The sequence below is a fragment of the Aquarana catesbeiana genome, linkage group LG01 (genome assembly GCF_042186555.1).
Source record: "Aquarana catesbeiana isolate 2022-GZ linkage group LG01, ASM4218655v1, whole genome shotgun sequence".
In the NCBI taxonomy this organism is placed as follows: domain Eukaryota; kingdom Metazoa; phylum Chordata; class Amphibia; order Anura; family Ranidae; genus Aquarana; species Aquarana catesbeiana.
Genome location: NC_133324.1, coordinates 880328259 through 880344100, shown reverse-complemented (window position 1 = coordinate 880344100; position 15842 = coordinate 880328259). Strand labels below are relative to the sequence as shown.

Below are 15842 nucleotides of genomic sequence, written 5' to 3'. Positions count from 1 at the left end.
AAGTCACCTCAAAAGACTATTTTTTGAAGTTGAAAATATTTTAGTAATCATAACAGTCCTAATTCATAGAAGCATAAAGCATTAATGTTTAATTTAACTTATGGTCAGAGTGCAATCAGATTTGTTGCCATGTTTTAGGCTATCCATCAACAGAAGGTTGAGGTATTGGTAGACATTATCTGCCCACCTCGACCAATCAGGGGAAGCTTTGTATTCATTCAGAACAAACAAAACCCAAATCTCCTTGTGAAGAGCCGAGCAGCACTCATCCTGGCTCAATTTTGTTCCAGGTGTGGGAATGGAAGACCCCATCCCACTACCAGAGCACAGCGCTGTATACTGTATGGTACTGAAGCTACATACAGTTCATAACGTGCTGAGCTCCGCTGCATTTCTTAGTGAATAAATTGTTCATTTGGATCAGCTGGGTCCAAAGGGACCATTTAATCTACACCAAAAGCTGGAGATGCTTTCTAACCATCGAATGAAATTTACTCCCTGTGTGGCATATTGACCGAATAAGTTGTCGACTATAGACCGATTATTCCCATCAGAAGAGATTAATTGAAAAAGAAAGGCAAAATGTACACCTCTGTCCAGCTCAGTGTGTTTTTACCACCCCAACCACGAGTACAAACAAGGTCTCATCCAGTAATATTCTAAACACTAACCTGTCCTCAGGTACACAATGCTGCTGTCCAAGAGTGGCTACATCGCTCCTCCATAGTTGGAGTGCAGGAGTCAGAATAGCCACCTTAGGACAGGAAAGATGTTCCTGGGCAGATTACAAGGAGAACAGATTGGAGAAATGCCTAAATGAAGAAAACAAATGCAGCCATCGCATCCAAGGATTGGTAGGCTGCAATATAGAAACATTTTTGGTTTTGGGTATAGATGCGCCTCGATGTAGGAGGAAATTGCTTTATGAAACTATACTTCTTTCTTATGAAAATATTTGCATGTCTTCTTACAAGCGGTTTTATGTCCTTGACTAACTGAACTTTGCACATCATTATTTTATTATTTTGCTTTAGTCTATGTTCACAATTGCGAATGTGCCCAACAGCATTTACATGCGAGAACCCCTGCTGGGGTTCCCGTGTTTCGCTGTGGGAGGCAGCTTCATTGACAGCAATGGAAGGCTGCCCACTCCCGCAGCTAAATCGCAGCTGCTCATATGTAATCACTCATGTAACAATCGCCTTTAAGGGGCTAATCGCTGGGAATCCCCACTGGGATTCTTGCATGTATCCTCTGTCAGGCCTATTCGCAGGTATGAATGGAGCCTAAATCCTAGAAGCCCAACAAAGAATTATCCATCTGTATATACAATTCGTTACAGCAGTGCTACAATCAATACGTAAATACGTACATTACATAGAATTATCAATAACACATCTCAGGTTTTTGCATAGTCCTGACACAAGCAGGTAAACCGTGATTATGGTGCTGGGACCTTCTCTGATGAGGAAGTCCCAGGAGGAAAAAAAAAAAAAAAAAAAGAAGAAGAAATGCAGACAGTACCTTTTGTACTTGCCGTGGATTGCTCTGCTGGGTGTCACGAGGAGGGACTTTCCCAAAAATCTTCCAGCCAAGGTCGCTTGGTTTTTCCGTCTGGATGCTTTTTCTTCTGGCAAATATATTTCTGGGGAAAAAAAAAAAAAAAACATTAAAAAGTAGCCAAAGGAGTGCAAGAAAACAAAAAACAAAAACAAAAACACACAGGTTTCTGTTTAACTTACACTTTAATTTTAATTTGCCAAAGTGAGAGTCATAAAAGTAGTCAACATTTTGGGGGCTTACCAGTTCCCCTTTATTAGGGGCTTGTAGTTGCAGAAAAAAAAAAAAAAAAAAAAGCTAAAGTTAGCCATACATGTGTAGTTATCTTGTTCAACCTATTTCTATTGTGGATAGAGGAATCTCTCCTGTAGGAGGTTGTATTCTAACAGCTGATGCAACCAAAATAACCGACTGATTGACTAATCCTGATAGGATGCAGTCACTGTTCTGCCAATAATTTGCCAACTGGCTCAGTTGTCTTTTAAATCACCATTTGTCAAGCTGGGTGGAGCAGACAGGGCTACCCACAGCTCAAGTTTCCAACAGAAATCGAACAAAATTTGAGCCGTATACGGGAAAATTTAGGTGGCGCAATGAGCCAGGATGAAATGGATAAAAGTCATCCTTGTAAAGGGATTGGCTGGTAGGCCCATGAATAAGAACAATATGCTCCATATTTATGTATTAGAGGACAGCAGTACGAAGCAAGTAGTGCTCAGGGGCAAAATTGGCTAAAAACAGAGCAGGTTTTATAACATGCTTCACCAGTTGCCTTGACCCTTGTTAGCAGCAGGTTGGTTAGGAGGATTGAGGACTTCCCACAGACCAGAAATTGGCTGTTCGGCTGCTTTGGAAAGAGAACATTAATTGGGTGGGTTAGAAAGCATGTCCTGGGTTTACTATCGAGATAGGGGACTGTCATCTTGTATTCAGAAATGTATAGTCATTGCATATTGAGCTTTTTGCAGGTATGGTTGTATTTTGTTACATGCAGCATGGGATGAAATCACACGCACAATATCTTGTTGCTGTGATAATAAAGAGGTTCATTGTTTTCCAGAACACTGGCATCCTATCCAGACTACTGTCACAACTACTTGTGTACTATTATGTAAGAGTGTGGGACTAGATTCAGATGAACTCAATAATAATAATAATAATAATAATAATAATAATAATGACATTCTTTGGTAATATTCCATTTCACAGTTTTTTTTTGCCAATTGTAGTTTTGTTTTGTCTCTGACTTTTACAGTTCTTGATGGACCTGTTTTCTAGCTGTAATCAGAAATCCCCGGGGACAATAGGCATTCTATATCTATTATGGAGACGCCTACATTCCAATCTGAGATATAAGATTCCCCCCTTTTATATAATAATTTCTAGCCTTTTTCTTTTGCGATTTTATTACTCTCAGCTGTCGTCATGGGTGTGCAATTCCTGGGGTGGCTTCACAGTATTACAGATCTTATTTCTCAATCTAATGAAAGAACTGTTGCCCTTGGCATTTATTCTTTTTTTTTTTCTGTGCAGCTAACACGATGATCAAGTTCTAAAAAAGTGTTCTAAATTACACGTGCTAATAATTTTTGCGTATGTGCATTTAAGAACTTAGAGTTGCTATTCTCCGAAAATATTATCTTTTACTTAGTACAATGAGGGAAAAAAGTATTTGATCCCCTGCTGATTTTGTACGTTTGCCCACTGACAAAGAAATGATCAGTCTATAATTTTAATGGTAGGTTTATTTTAACAGTGAGAGACAGAATAACAAAACAATCCAGAAAAACGCATTTCAAAAAAGTTATAAATTGATTTGCATTTTAAATTAGTTAAATAAGTATTTGATCCCTTCGCAAAACATGACTAAGTACTTGGTGGCAAAACCCTTGTTGGCAATCACAGATTCTAAGTTGGCCACTGGGTTTGCACACATCTCAGGAGGGATTTTGTCCCACTCTTTGCAGATCCTCTCCAAGTCATTGAGGTTACTAGGTGGACATTTGGTAACTCAAACCTTCAGCTCCCTCCACATATTTTCTATGGAATTAAGGTCTGGAGACTGGCTAAGCCACTCCAGGACCTTAATGTGCTTCTTCTTGAGCCACTCCTTTGTTGCCATGGCCGTGTGTTTTTGTTCATAGTCATGCTGGAATACCTATCTATCTGTGACCCATTTTCAATGCCCTGGCTAAGGTAAGGAGGCTCTCACCCAAGATTTGACGGTACATGGCCCTGTCCATCTCCATTACAGCAAACTGGTCAGATTGTGTTCATCCATTTTTTAAGTCTTTGAGTTCCCTATGACAAGGTCAGATCTTAATGAAGAACTGCATATGGTCACTTCTCTTCAGAATTGCAGAGCAGAGAAGGAGGACTTCTGGTGAAGCCATTCCTTTGTTGATTTGGATGTATGCTCTGGGTCATGCTGAAAGAAGATGTTCCTCTTCATGTTCAGCTTTCTAGCAGAAGCCTGAAGAATTTGTGCCAATATTACCTGGTATTTGGAAAAACAGCCCCAAAGCATGATGCCGCCACCAGCATGCTTCACAGTGGGTATGGTGTTCTTTTGGTGATGTGCAGTGTTTTTGCGCCAAATATATATCTTTTGGAATCATAGCCAAAAAGTTCAAACTTGGTTTCATCAAACCATAACACATTTTCCCACATGCTTTTGGGAGACCTCAGATGTGTTTTTGCAAAATTTAGCTGGGCTTGGATGTTTTTCTTTGTAAGAAAAGGCTTCTGTCTAGCCACTCTACTCTATTGCCCAGACATATGACAAATATGGGAGATTGTCACATGTATCACACAGCCAGTACGTGCCATATATTCCTGCAGCTCCTTTAAATGTTGCTCTAGGCCTTTTGGCAGCCTCCTTGACCAGTTTTCTTCTTGTCTTTTCATCAATTTCGGAGGGAAAACACATTCTTGGTAATGTTACTGTTCTGCCATATTTTCTCCACTTGATGATGACTGTCTTCACTGTGTTCCATGGTATATCTAATGCCTTGGAAATTCTTTTGTACCCTTCTCCTGACTGATACCTTTTAACAATGGGATCCCTCTGATGCTTTGGAAGCTCTCTGCGGACCATGGCTTTTGCTATAGGATGCGACTTAGAAAATGTCAGGAAAGACCTACTAGAACAGTTGAACTTTATTTGGGGTTTATCAGAGGCACTTTAACCACTTCCATACCGGCCTTTTCTGGAACTTAGTTTACAAGTTTAAATTAGTATTTTTTGCTAGAATATTACTGAGAACCCCCAAACATAATATATGTTTTTTAGCAGAGACTCTAGGGAATAAAATGGGGATTGTTGCAACTTTTTACATCACATGGTATTTGCGCAGCAATTTAAAAAAAAAAAACGCAAGTTTAATGAATAAAAACAAAACAAAAAAAGTAAAGTTAGCCCAATTTTTTTGTATAATGTAAAAGATGTTAAGCCAAGTAAATAGATACCCAACATGTCACGCTTTAAAATAGCGCACACTCGTGGAATAGCGCCAAACTTCGGTACTTAAAAATCTACATAGGCGACGTTTTAACATTTTTTACAGGTTACCTGTTTAGAGTTACAGAGGAGGTCTTAGAGCAAGAGTAACAATTCTAGCCCAACGCATGCGGTGATACCTCACATATGTGATTTGAACATAGTTTACATATGTGGGCGTGACTTACATATGCGTTTGCTTCTGTGCGCGAGCACGCTTTAAAAATATTTTTTTTTATTGTTTATTTTACTTTTAATTTATTTTTTTATTTTTTTTACACTCTCTTTACATTTTTTTTTTTTTTTTTGAACGCTTTTCTTCCTATTACAAGGAATGTAAACAAGGCAGATCACCGTTCTGTTAGTAGAGAAGACAGGTCTTGTGTTTCTGCCAAGCAGAAATACTGGATCTCTGTCTCCCCACAGTACAAGCACCCCCTACACATTTACAAAGCTATACCTTGAACACATTTAACTCTTTGGCAGGGAAGGGGTTAACAGGGGCGAGCAATGTCATTAGTACAGTGACAGTGCATATTTTTTAGCACTGATCACTGTATCGGTGTCACTGGTCCCCCCAAAAAAAGTGTCAAAAATGTCACTTAGTGTCCGATTTGTCGCAGTCCCGCTATAAGTCGCTAATTGCCGCCATTAATAGTGAAATAAAAATAAATTCCATACAAATATCCCATAGTTTGTAGACGCTATAACTTTTGCGCAAACCAATCATACGCTTATTGGGATTTTTTTTTTAACCAAAAACATGTAAGAGGATACATATTGACCTGCAAATCGTGTCAAAATCAGTTCACAGTGGTAGGTTGAAGAAAAAAAAAAAAAAAAAGGAGAAAGAAAAAGCATCCTGTTTATCTAGGATGAGTCAACATAGTATATTATCTATGACCATGTTTCCTTCAAACATGATCATAAAATTATTCTCTATATCTTTCACCTATAAATTCCTTCACTGATTACAGTTTCTCTCCGAGTTCTCCTAAAAAACCTAGATGAGGTTTTTTTCATATAATGAAACATCAAGAGTACAATCTGTTCACCCTTTCCTTTGTGTCTGAATAAAATAAAATTCAGCGTAGTTCTGCCCAGAGGCGGTCACCATCTGCGGTTGTTAGGTGGAGATCACACAAAACACTGCCGGAAAATGTCTATTCTAATTATCTGCTAAATACAGCATTCCATTTCATTTGTACAACAGTCCATCCACAATGTGATAGGGGCGTGGATCCTTCACGTGGAAGAAATGTGTGAAGAGCATTTCCTAAACGTGGAACTGTGTTCTGTCCTATAGAAGGAAATATAAACAGGGTGCACAGTCAGAGGCCAAGCCACTTATCCAAGGTGAACAATGACGGTATGATCTCCCACAGCTAAAGACAAAGCAGTCTAGCAAACAAATGGTGTTTATGGAAACATGCTGAATGCTTCACTGCTATGGTTTCCCGCATTCCTACATAGGACAGGTAGCATCAAAAGTCATACATGAAATATACACCATACACACACTTTCTACAAAAAAGGACCTGTTCACACTTAAAGTTCACTTTTTTTTTTAAAAATAAAATGCAAAATTTTTTTTGCAGGTAAAAAAAAAAAAAAAAAAAAAAAAAATTTGCATTGATTATTTCGCTGATGCCAAGCAGGTCCCCTGCACACTGTCAGTGTATCGGTTTGCCCATACAGGTAAGCCGATACTCCGACTCAGGCCGGGTTCACACTTATGCAAATTGGATGTGGGTTTCTCCGCATCCAATTCGCATGTCAGGAAACTGTGACCGGCTCTCTATGGAGCCGGTTCACACCATCTCGGGAGCGCCTCCAGTGCGAATTGCACAGGAGTCCTGTGTGTCTTCTGGTCTGTTTCAAATCCAAATTCAGCCAAAAATTTGGGCTGAAATCGGACCATAAAACGGTGAATGGAGACGCACCGGATCCCTCCGTGCTGTGCTGTGGACCCAGCCTCAATGAACTACTACAGCACCATGGTAGTTCACAGAGAACTACAAACCGACAGCCGCTAAGGATGTCGGGGCTTGTACTTCAAACACACAGAGCTGTGTGTATGATAGACGTGGCCGTGTGGGCGGAGCCCTGCACGGCTACACAGTTTTCAAACCATGACAGCTAGTACGGGGAACCTCTTCCCCCAACTACAGCCACGGGAAGGGGGGCAGCAGGCAGCGGCTGCAGCACTGTTTTTCCTTTTTAATAAATCTGCAAAAATTTCAACAATTCTGTGTTTTTCTGTCAATATGGGGTGTGGTGTGTACATTAATGAGGAAAAAAATGAACTTAAATGATTTTAGCAAATGGCTGCAATATAACAAAGAGTGAAAAATTTAAGGAGGTCTGAATACTTTCTGTCCCCACTGTGTATATGAACAGGGGGGCATGACCAGATGTAGCAGTGAGCGGACCTATGTGGCTCATGCCTCCTAGAGAACCCTGTCATCTATGCACCAAGAGGAGGAGAGAACATGTCAGACCGAGTCAACCCAGAACAGCGATTGTGATCACCAGGGGTGGAGAAGGAGGCACTCCCGGGAACGCTGAGTGCAGGCTTTCAGTATCTCCCTGTGGGCATTTGAACGGGGAGAAAGTCTGCCTGGCTTAATAGCAGTGGCCGCCTGACGAGAAGTCGGAGAGTGGAGGAGAGACTCCCAAGGCTGCCATGAGCGATTTTCCAGCTCCTGTCTTGTGAGGCATGATTTTCAGAAGGTTCGGGAACAGACAATTGCCTTAGAGGGGAGAGTTCGCTCAGTGGAAGATGATTGGAACCCTTTAAAAACAGGAGGTAAGAACCATAAGGGATAAAGTGATTTAGGAGACTAAAATGGACGATATGGAGAATAGAATGCGTAGAAACAATGTCTGGATTGTGGGTCTCCCTGAGCGAAGTGAGGGGCCAAACCCTGTAGCATTTTTGGAAAAATGGCTTAAGGAAACATTTGGAAAAGACACTTTCACAGTTTTTTGCAATTGAAAGAGCTCATAGGGTACCTTCTAGACCTCCTTTAACGGGGGTGTTCCAGACCACTCAAAAATTCCTTACTGCAATGATAAAAGTTAGCATACTTCAAAAAGCCAGAGAAATGAGGAACATTATATAATATATATAATATTTTTTTTTTTTGGGGGGGGGGGTAGATTGAATGTTTTTTTTGTATGTAGCCTAAAAGGTTAACTATATGCTCATGGAATGGCTGGGGGATGGGAGATAAAGCTAAGAGAACTGCAGTCTTTTCCACAGCAAGTATGTATAAGGTGGGGTTTCTCTACCTGCAGGAGAAACCTCACCAAAGCTACCACTTCCCAATGTAGGAATTTGTGAACGCAATATCATTTGATTCATACCTCCTATTCTAGAGGTATGAGCATACTGATTGGAACTGGGGGGGGGATGTTCACCTGCAGACAGGTTAGGGTGGACGAACATGGCTGCTATATTTTTCTGTATTGTTTATAGAGGATAAAACCTGGGTTTTGGCCAACTTATATATTCCTCCACCTTTTAAAACAGAACATTTTGTATAAGTTAATGGAGTTTACCCTAGATAAGCCTAATGTAATTGTTATCGTAGTAGGCGATTTTAATACGGTCATGGATAGAAGAGTTGACAGGTTCCCACCAGAGACACCGAGGGGTGCTGTTCCTGGCGGGCAGCCATCTCTCTTTTTGAGGGAAACACGGCTGTTGGATATTTGGAGAGTGCGGAATCTGGAAAGCCGGCAATATTCATGCTTTTCAAGAACCCACTCCACACTCTCCAGGATTGATTTGGTCCTGGGAAGTGAGGATGCACTGCATTTAATAAAAGAATGTAAACTATATGCCAAGAGGCCTATCGGAGATAGATAGATGGAAGGAGGAGGTCATTGGAACTATAAATCTGGTATTTTTTATGCCTAGAGGCAAGGTTATGCTTGTTGGGTTACATAGAGGGGGGAAGGAGACCCTGGATATACCCAAATGACAGTGCTCATATGTTTATTCCAAGCAAGAAAATTTATAGCGCAGAGATGGCAATCGGAGTTACCCCCGAGCTGTAGACAGTGGGAATGAGTTATGAACGAGACAATATGGAAAGAAAAGTCAGTGTATATTAAACGAGTATGTATAAAGAAATATGATTAAAAAAAAAATCTGTAAATCCTGGTGGGATGTAAAGGGGTACCCCCCCGTAGAGTACTGGCATAATATTAGCAAAAGAAATACAAGAAACGGGTCACTAGGGAAAGAGATGGAAAGGAAGGAGAAAGAAGAAATGAGAATGAACGAGTGGAAGAGATGGTGAAGGACATAGAATGAGTGAGAAAGAGTGGCTAGGAAGACCATGTCCCATTCTGGGATAGAATGTAGGAAGGTTTAGAGTGGGAAAGTTAAACGATTATTAGAGAGGAGAAAGATTGATTAAGAAAATGGGATAATGGGGCGTGTCCAAGATGGCGCTGGGAGCGGACGTCTAGTACCAGAGCTCCCACTCCGATCTTTCATCCTACTCTTATCCTGGTGTGGAATTAGCAAGAGATTTCCAGCTACGCTCGCAGACTGTCTCCCTGGGACTCAGGGAATGCGCAGGAATAAAAAAGGGACACAGAAGACCCGGAATCCAGCGCCTATTCGCACGCGGGCCAAAGCCCGGGCCCCCTTCCCCCAAGGCCTGCCACATGGAGACGCAGACTCCTGCTCCGCCGGATGGCGTTATCCAGGCTGGCTCCCAGGCGTTCGATGCCCTGATGCAAGCGATCTCTACCTGTCAGTCTACCCTCACCATGAAGATAGACCATGTCCAGGAGGAGGCTGCCCTCATCTGCCGTGACATGGATGGCTTCAGGGAGCGGCGGATCTCCAGCGCTGAAGACACACAGAGAGAACATCACAAGGACATACAGATCCTGAAGTCCAAGGTGAGGGCTCTGGAATTTAGGGCGGAGGACGCCGAGAACAGGAACAGACGGAACAATCTCCGTGTTCTCGGTCTCCCGGAAGGCGCAGAAGGGTCTGATCCAGTCACTTTTATGGAACAGTTGCTACCAACTCTCCTCCCGAAAGCGCGGTTCTCCCCACATTTCTCGATTGAGCGCGCCCACCGTATGCCCGCTAACAGAGGCCCACAGGGGGCTCCGCCGCGCACCTTTATTTTTAAGCTCCTCCATTACAGGGATAGAGACACAGTCCTCCGCTCCGCTCGCCTGCAAGGTGAACTAAAATATGAAAATGCAAAGCTGCTCATCTTCCCTGACTACTCTGTGGAGACACAGACAACACAAGTCCTTTGATCATGTCCGCGCCATGCTGAGAGAAAAAGGGGTTAAATATAGCATGTTATTCCCTGCTAGGCTGCGGGTGCAGGATGGAGAGAAAGTTCACTTCTTCACATCTCCCAGAGAAGCGGCCGCATGGGCCGACACGATCCGGAAATGATTTAGCCCGGGACTTTGTGAGTATGCCTATGGAAACTATATGAGGGATTTTCATTGTGGAGGGGAGGTTTGGCCCCAGGTCTACCTGGACGGATCCCTGTTGTAGCAACACTAGATGGAACTGCTTCATCAATCTGCAATTTCCACTATTAATTTTTAGCTAGAGACCGTTCCTACATTCCCCTTATGTACACCTGCAATCCTAAAGCCGCTCCTTCATTGCTCGGTGGGGCTGGAAGTGTTGTTTGGTTTAGCTCCCTGATCCACATTGCTAATTAAGCCCCCTATCCAACAACGTTTATCGCTGAAGATAGGCTGATGACTTCTACAGATGCTTTTATGCTATTATGCATGGGGAACTTGGATCTTGCAATATCTGCTACCTGCTGGGGATTAGATTTTTCTATCCCCTCGCCTCTCCCCCTCCCCTGTCCACCCCCCCTCCTCCCCCTGCCCCCTCCCCTCCATGTTACATTTTACACTTTATTTTTTTGGATTTTTCTACTCCATCTAGTAATCCCTCCATTTTTTGGTATTGTTCCCGGCTAAGGGATTCAATATACATGAACTCCAAGTATTGTGCCCCCGGGGCTCCGGGAGATCCACACTTTTTATTTCTTTACCGGAACTCACAGATACTTTTGATTTACTTGCTCCATTGAGGTTAGCTGCCTCTTGTTCGTTGCCTTCATGATCAGCCTTAGGGCTGACGCAAGTTTTGGGAAACAAACCTGCCCTCATGTTGGGGGGGGGTCGGGTGGGGGGGGAGTTTGGGGGTTATGAGCCGTGTTCTTGGTTCTCAGGTTTGTGATACATACTTTATGACAGTGCTCTCTTTGCTATATGTATTTGCACTAATGTCAGACTTTGATTCACTCCTGACATGTCGGCTGATTGTTTGTAGTGAAACAAGACTCTCTTGTAACGTTTATCCTAATCTGCTAATACTGAGATGTGTATATGGCTAATCTTAATATCCTCTCCTGGAACACTCGAGGCTTGAACTCACCACTCAAGCGATCCTTAGTTTTCCAATTTATGAAACGACACAATCCCCATGTTTGTGTGTTACAGCAGACGCATTTGATTGTTAGCAAAACCCTTAGTCTCAAGAAACCGTGGGTAGGGCATCACAACCATTCTACCTATTCAAACTTTGCCAGAGGTGTCAGTATCTTAGTCCTGAAGACCCTCCAATTTAAACTCCTTGATTTAATTCTAGATCCTGATGGGAGATTCGTGCTAATGCACACCTTGATTTATGACTTGCCATGGGTCCTAGTGGGCCTTTACCTGCCCCCCCCCCTGCTTCTTTCAAACTCCTTAACCTGATATCGAGTAAGCTGGCCCAATTTCCCCCAGATAATGTTATATTGATGGGAGATTTCAACCTAGTCCCGGACTCTGACTTGGACAAAAGCACGGTGGGAGGCACGACGCGTCAAGGTTTGGCGGGATGGGCAGACACATACGGTCTTGTGGATGTGTGGAGATGGAGGAATCCCCAAACTAAAGCCTTTACCTGCCACTCGGCCACTTATAGAACCTTTTCGCGTATAGATTTGGCCTATGTGGCTGCTCCTGTCCTCCCCAGAGTCCGGGACATTAGAATCCTATCTAGGGGGATATCAGATCACGCCCCACTGCTGCTGTCCCTGGAGCTGACAACGGCTCCGTCGGACAGACTCTGGAGGCTGTCCAGATTCTGGATATCTGACGCGGATGTCGAGTCTCAGTTCCATGAGACTCTGCAACAATTTTGGAAGGTTAATCCGGGAACTGCCTCTGACAATAATGTGTGGGAAGCTTTTAAGGCCTCGTCAAGGGGTCAATACCAATCAATTATTGCCAACGTAGAGCAGAACTTACTGGGCTGGAGACTGAGGCGGTTAGGCAGGAAGCTTTATATATCAGATCCCGTGACCCCCAAGATTACACAATTCTCCAGGCCCTCACTCAGCGGACCCTATTATTACGCACCTCCCTGACACAAAAGAAACTCCTACACCAATCCCAGCGCATATTCGAGCAGGGGGAGAAGACAGGCCGTCTTCTGGCCTGGCTCTCTAGAGAGCAATCGGAAGTGACGGCAATAGCACAGATTCGTGACCAGGACAGGACCCTTCACTCTTCCCCACAAGATATTAATCAGTGTTTTGCCACCTACTACCAAAATCTTTACAGTACTCGAGTCACATACGACCAACATGACCTGACTGAATATTTAGACGAAATTGACATTCCAGTCCTCACGCCAGCCTCCGCCAGTCAACTAGATGCCCCAATTCAGCTGGAGGAAATACAAAAGGCCCTTAAGATGATGCAGACAGGTAAAACTCCGGGACCGGATGGATTCCCAGTTGAGTTCTACAAAACGTATGCTGACGAGCTTGCTCCTAGACTCCTAGCGGTATTGAATTCAGCTTCAAAAACTGGGGTCCTTCCGGCCTCGATGAGTGAGGCGGTTATAGTACTTGTCCCCAAGCCAGGGAAAGACCAAACCTTGTGTTCGTCCTACCGCCCTATCTCCCTCCTCAATGTGGATGCAAAAGTCCTCGCAAAGAGCCTCACCAACCGCCTAAATAAAGTCATTACCGCACTGGTTCACCCGGACCAAACGGGGTTCATGCCCGGACGCAGTACAGACATAAACATCCGCAGACTGCATACACACATAGAGCTAGCTGGCCCCGGGGTGGTAGCCTCACTCGACGCAGAGAAGGCTTTTGACTCGGTCAAGTGGGGCTACCTGTGGAGGGTCCTTTCCAGATTTGGGTTTGGCCCCATTTTCCTTTTATGGCTACAAATGTTGTACGCACACCCCAAAGCCCGCATACGTACTGGAGGGTCCCTGTCGGAATCCTTCTCCCTGGAGAGGGGGACCCGACAGGGTTGTCCCCTCTCCCCGGCACTGTTCGCCCTGGCCCTAGAACCATTGGCTGCTCATATCAGGAGGGACCAAACCATCAAAGGTATAAAAGTGGGCCCCTTAGAAGAGAAACTGTCCCTTTACGCCGATGACTCCTTGCTTTATTTGGGGGATGCCTCCGGTTCTCTGAGGGCCGCCTTGACCCAGTTGATACAAACTCCTGAATAACGGCTGAATGTATCAACTGGGACAAGTCGATTTTGTTCCCACTTCACCCCTCGTTACCTCACATCGACACTTCTACTCCTCTTAGATGGGTTGAAGAGTTCACATATTTGGGAATAAGGGTGGGCCCCACTATAGCTGGATACCTAGACCGGAACGTCCTTCCGGTGCTGGATAAACTCACTAAACAGTGTACCACTTGGCGTAAACTCCCCTCACACCGGTAGGCAGAGGTAACCTGATTAAAATGGTGTACCTGCCTAAGCTGTTATACTTTTTTCGTCACACTCCCGTCCACATACCCCGAATTTTCTTTCAGAAACTAGATAGTATTGCGACGACGTTCGTTTGGGCGGGTCAACCCCCCCGGGTGGCTAGACGTATCTTCTATCTCCCCCTTTCTGGTGGCGGCCTGGCCCTACCAAATTTTCTTATCTATTACTGGGCGGCGGTTTTGGTCACGGTCCGCTGGTGGTTCTCCCAGCCCAGCCAGAACCCTGCTGTCACTCTTGAAGCAGCAATCCTTGGTTCGTACGCGGCCCTGTCTAATTTAATTTTCAGGGGGGCCAGGGCACACCCGCAAGTCACAGTGCCTATGAAGACCACTATCCGAACATGGCAGACTGCTCGGGCAGTGTATGGTGTTCCCTCAGAAGCATCCCCTCATACGCCTCTCTGGGGCAGTCCCCTTCTTCCCCACTTGAATACAGTCCCTGATCCAGCGGTATGGGCAAGAAAGGGAATTATTACCCTCAAACACGTAACGCCAAACGGCAAAATCCTGACATTCTCAGAGCTAAGACAATCATATAACCTCCCCAACTCCTTTCAATTCCGTTACTGGCAGCTCCGACACGCCCTTATCTCCCAATTTCCTACCCCAGTGACCCTGAACTCAGACTCCGTCGAGAGACTCCTCACGTCGGAGACAATGGTGAAACCGATCTCCACCCTTTACATGTAACTCACAGTGGCACATGACACCAAGACCACACACGTGATGACCAGGTGGAGGGAAGACATCCCCAACCTAGACGAAGAAATATGGGAGGCCTGTTTTTCTACATTTATTCCTTCCACGATAGCCTCCAGAGACCGCTTTATAGAATTAAAATTTTTACATAGGGCATATTACACTCCACAAAGGCTGGCCAACATCTACCCCTCTCTTAGCCCATTATGCACGAGATGCTCCACTGAACGGGGCTCTTTCTTCCACATGGTCTGGTCTTGTAATAAGATTACTCCATACTGGCGGGGGGTGGCGGAGGTGTTAACAAAAGTGTGTGGGACCACACTAGCACTTGACCCCCTCATTTTTTTGCTTAGCTATCTTGGTGATGTGGAGGGTGACAGATACACTAAATCATGCCTCACCTTCGCCCTCTTTTATGCCAGGAGAGAAATCCTCTTGAGGTGGAGGGGCACGGAGCTCCCCACGGTGGTCTCATGGCAAAGCACGGTTAATAGAGTCCTGCCATTATACAAGATTACACACGAAAGCAGGAATTGCCCGGCAAAATATGGGAAAATATGGTCACAGTGGTCTGATGTTTGAAATGAAACGTCTTACATTATATAACAGTAAATATAATATGTTTGATATTCGATGGAGACCTGGGAGCGCTGGGCGGTCTTCCCCCCGGCCTCTCTCCTTTTTCCCACCCCCCCTCCTCCCTTCTCTCCCCCTCTCCCCCTCTTCCCTCCCCCCCCCCCTCCCGCTCTCCTTTCCCCCCTTCCTGGGATTTTTCTTCCTTCCATATTCCAGGCTTCTGAGACGAAAGATTGAATTAGTATAAATTCTTGGTGAAGATGTCTGCACTCCCCTTTCTCCTTTAACCTTTAATATCTACTTTTGAATTCTCAAAAAGTAATGGGTACCACACTGCATCTCTACCTATATAAACTTCATTCCATTTAAATCATAATGTTAGCTCCATTCAATTGTCATATGCTCTAATGTGCAAGTACTGTACTGATTGTTCTGTCATGGATTTATTGTATATCCGTATTTTCTAAATAAATAAAAAACTTTTACTGTTAAAAAAAAAAAAAAAGAAAATGGGATAATGAAAAAAATAATAAAACAAAAAAAAAGAAAGTGGGATAATTACATCTTATACACATAAGTAGCCATTTGTGAATAGGTCTTTTCTCCTTTTCTTATATATTTTTTAGGGAAGTGGGTGGTGAAGAAATGTAAGGGGTTTGAAAGTTTGTATTTAAAAATGGAAAAGGTTTTAATAAAGA

The 15842-nt window shown here is 43.9% G+C and overlaps 1 protein-coding gene across 2 annotated transcripts in view; it reads right to left on the bottom strand.

Moving 5' to 3' along the window:
- Positions 1-626: 626 nt before the first annotated feature.
- Positions 627-15842, bottom strand: part of LOC141117680 (TBC1 domain family member 14-like) — a 234523-nt gene continuing 219307 nt past the window's right edge. For both annotated transcript variants that reach the window (XR_012237200.1, XM_073610654.1), the window contains one exon: positions 627-1645. Coding sequence is in view for 1 of the 2 variants with exons in the window: in XM_073610654.1 (XP_073466755.1) it covers positions 1387-1645 (259 nt within the window). In the remaining variant the exon portion in view is untranslated. The remainder of the gene's footprint in view (positions 1646-15842) is intronic.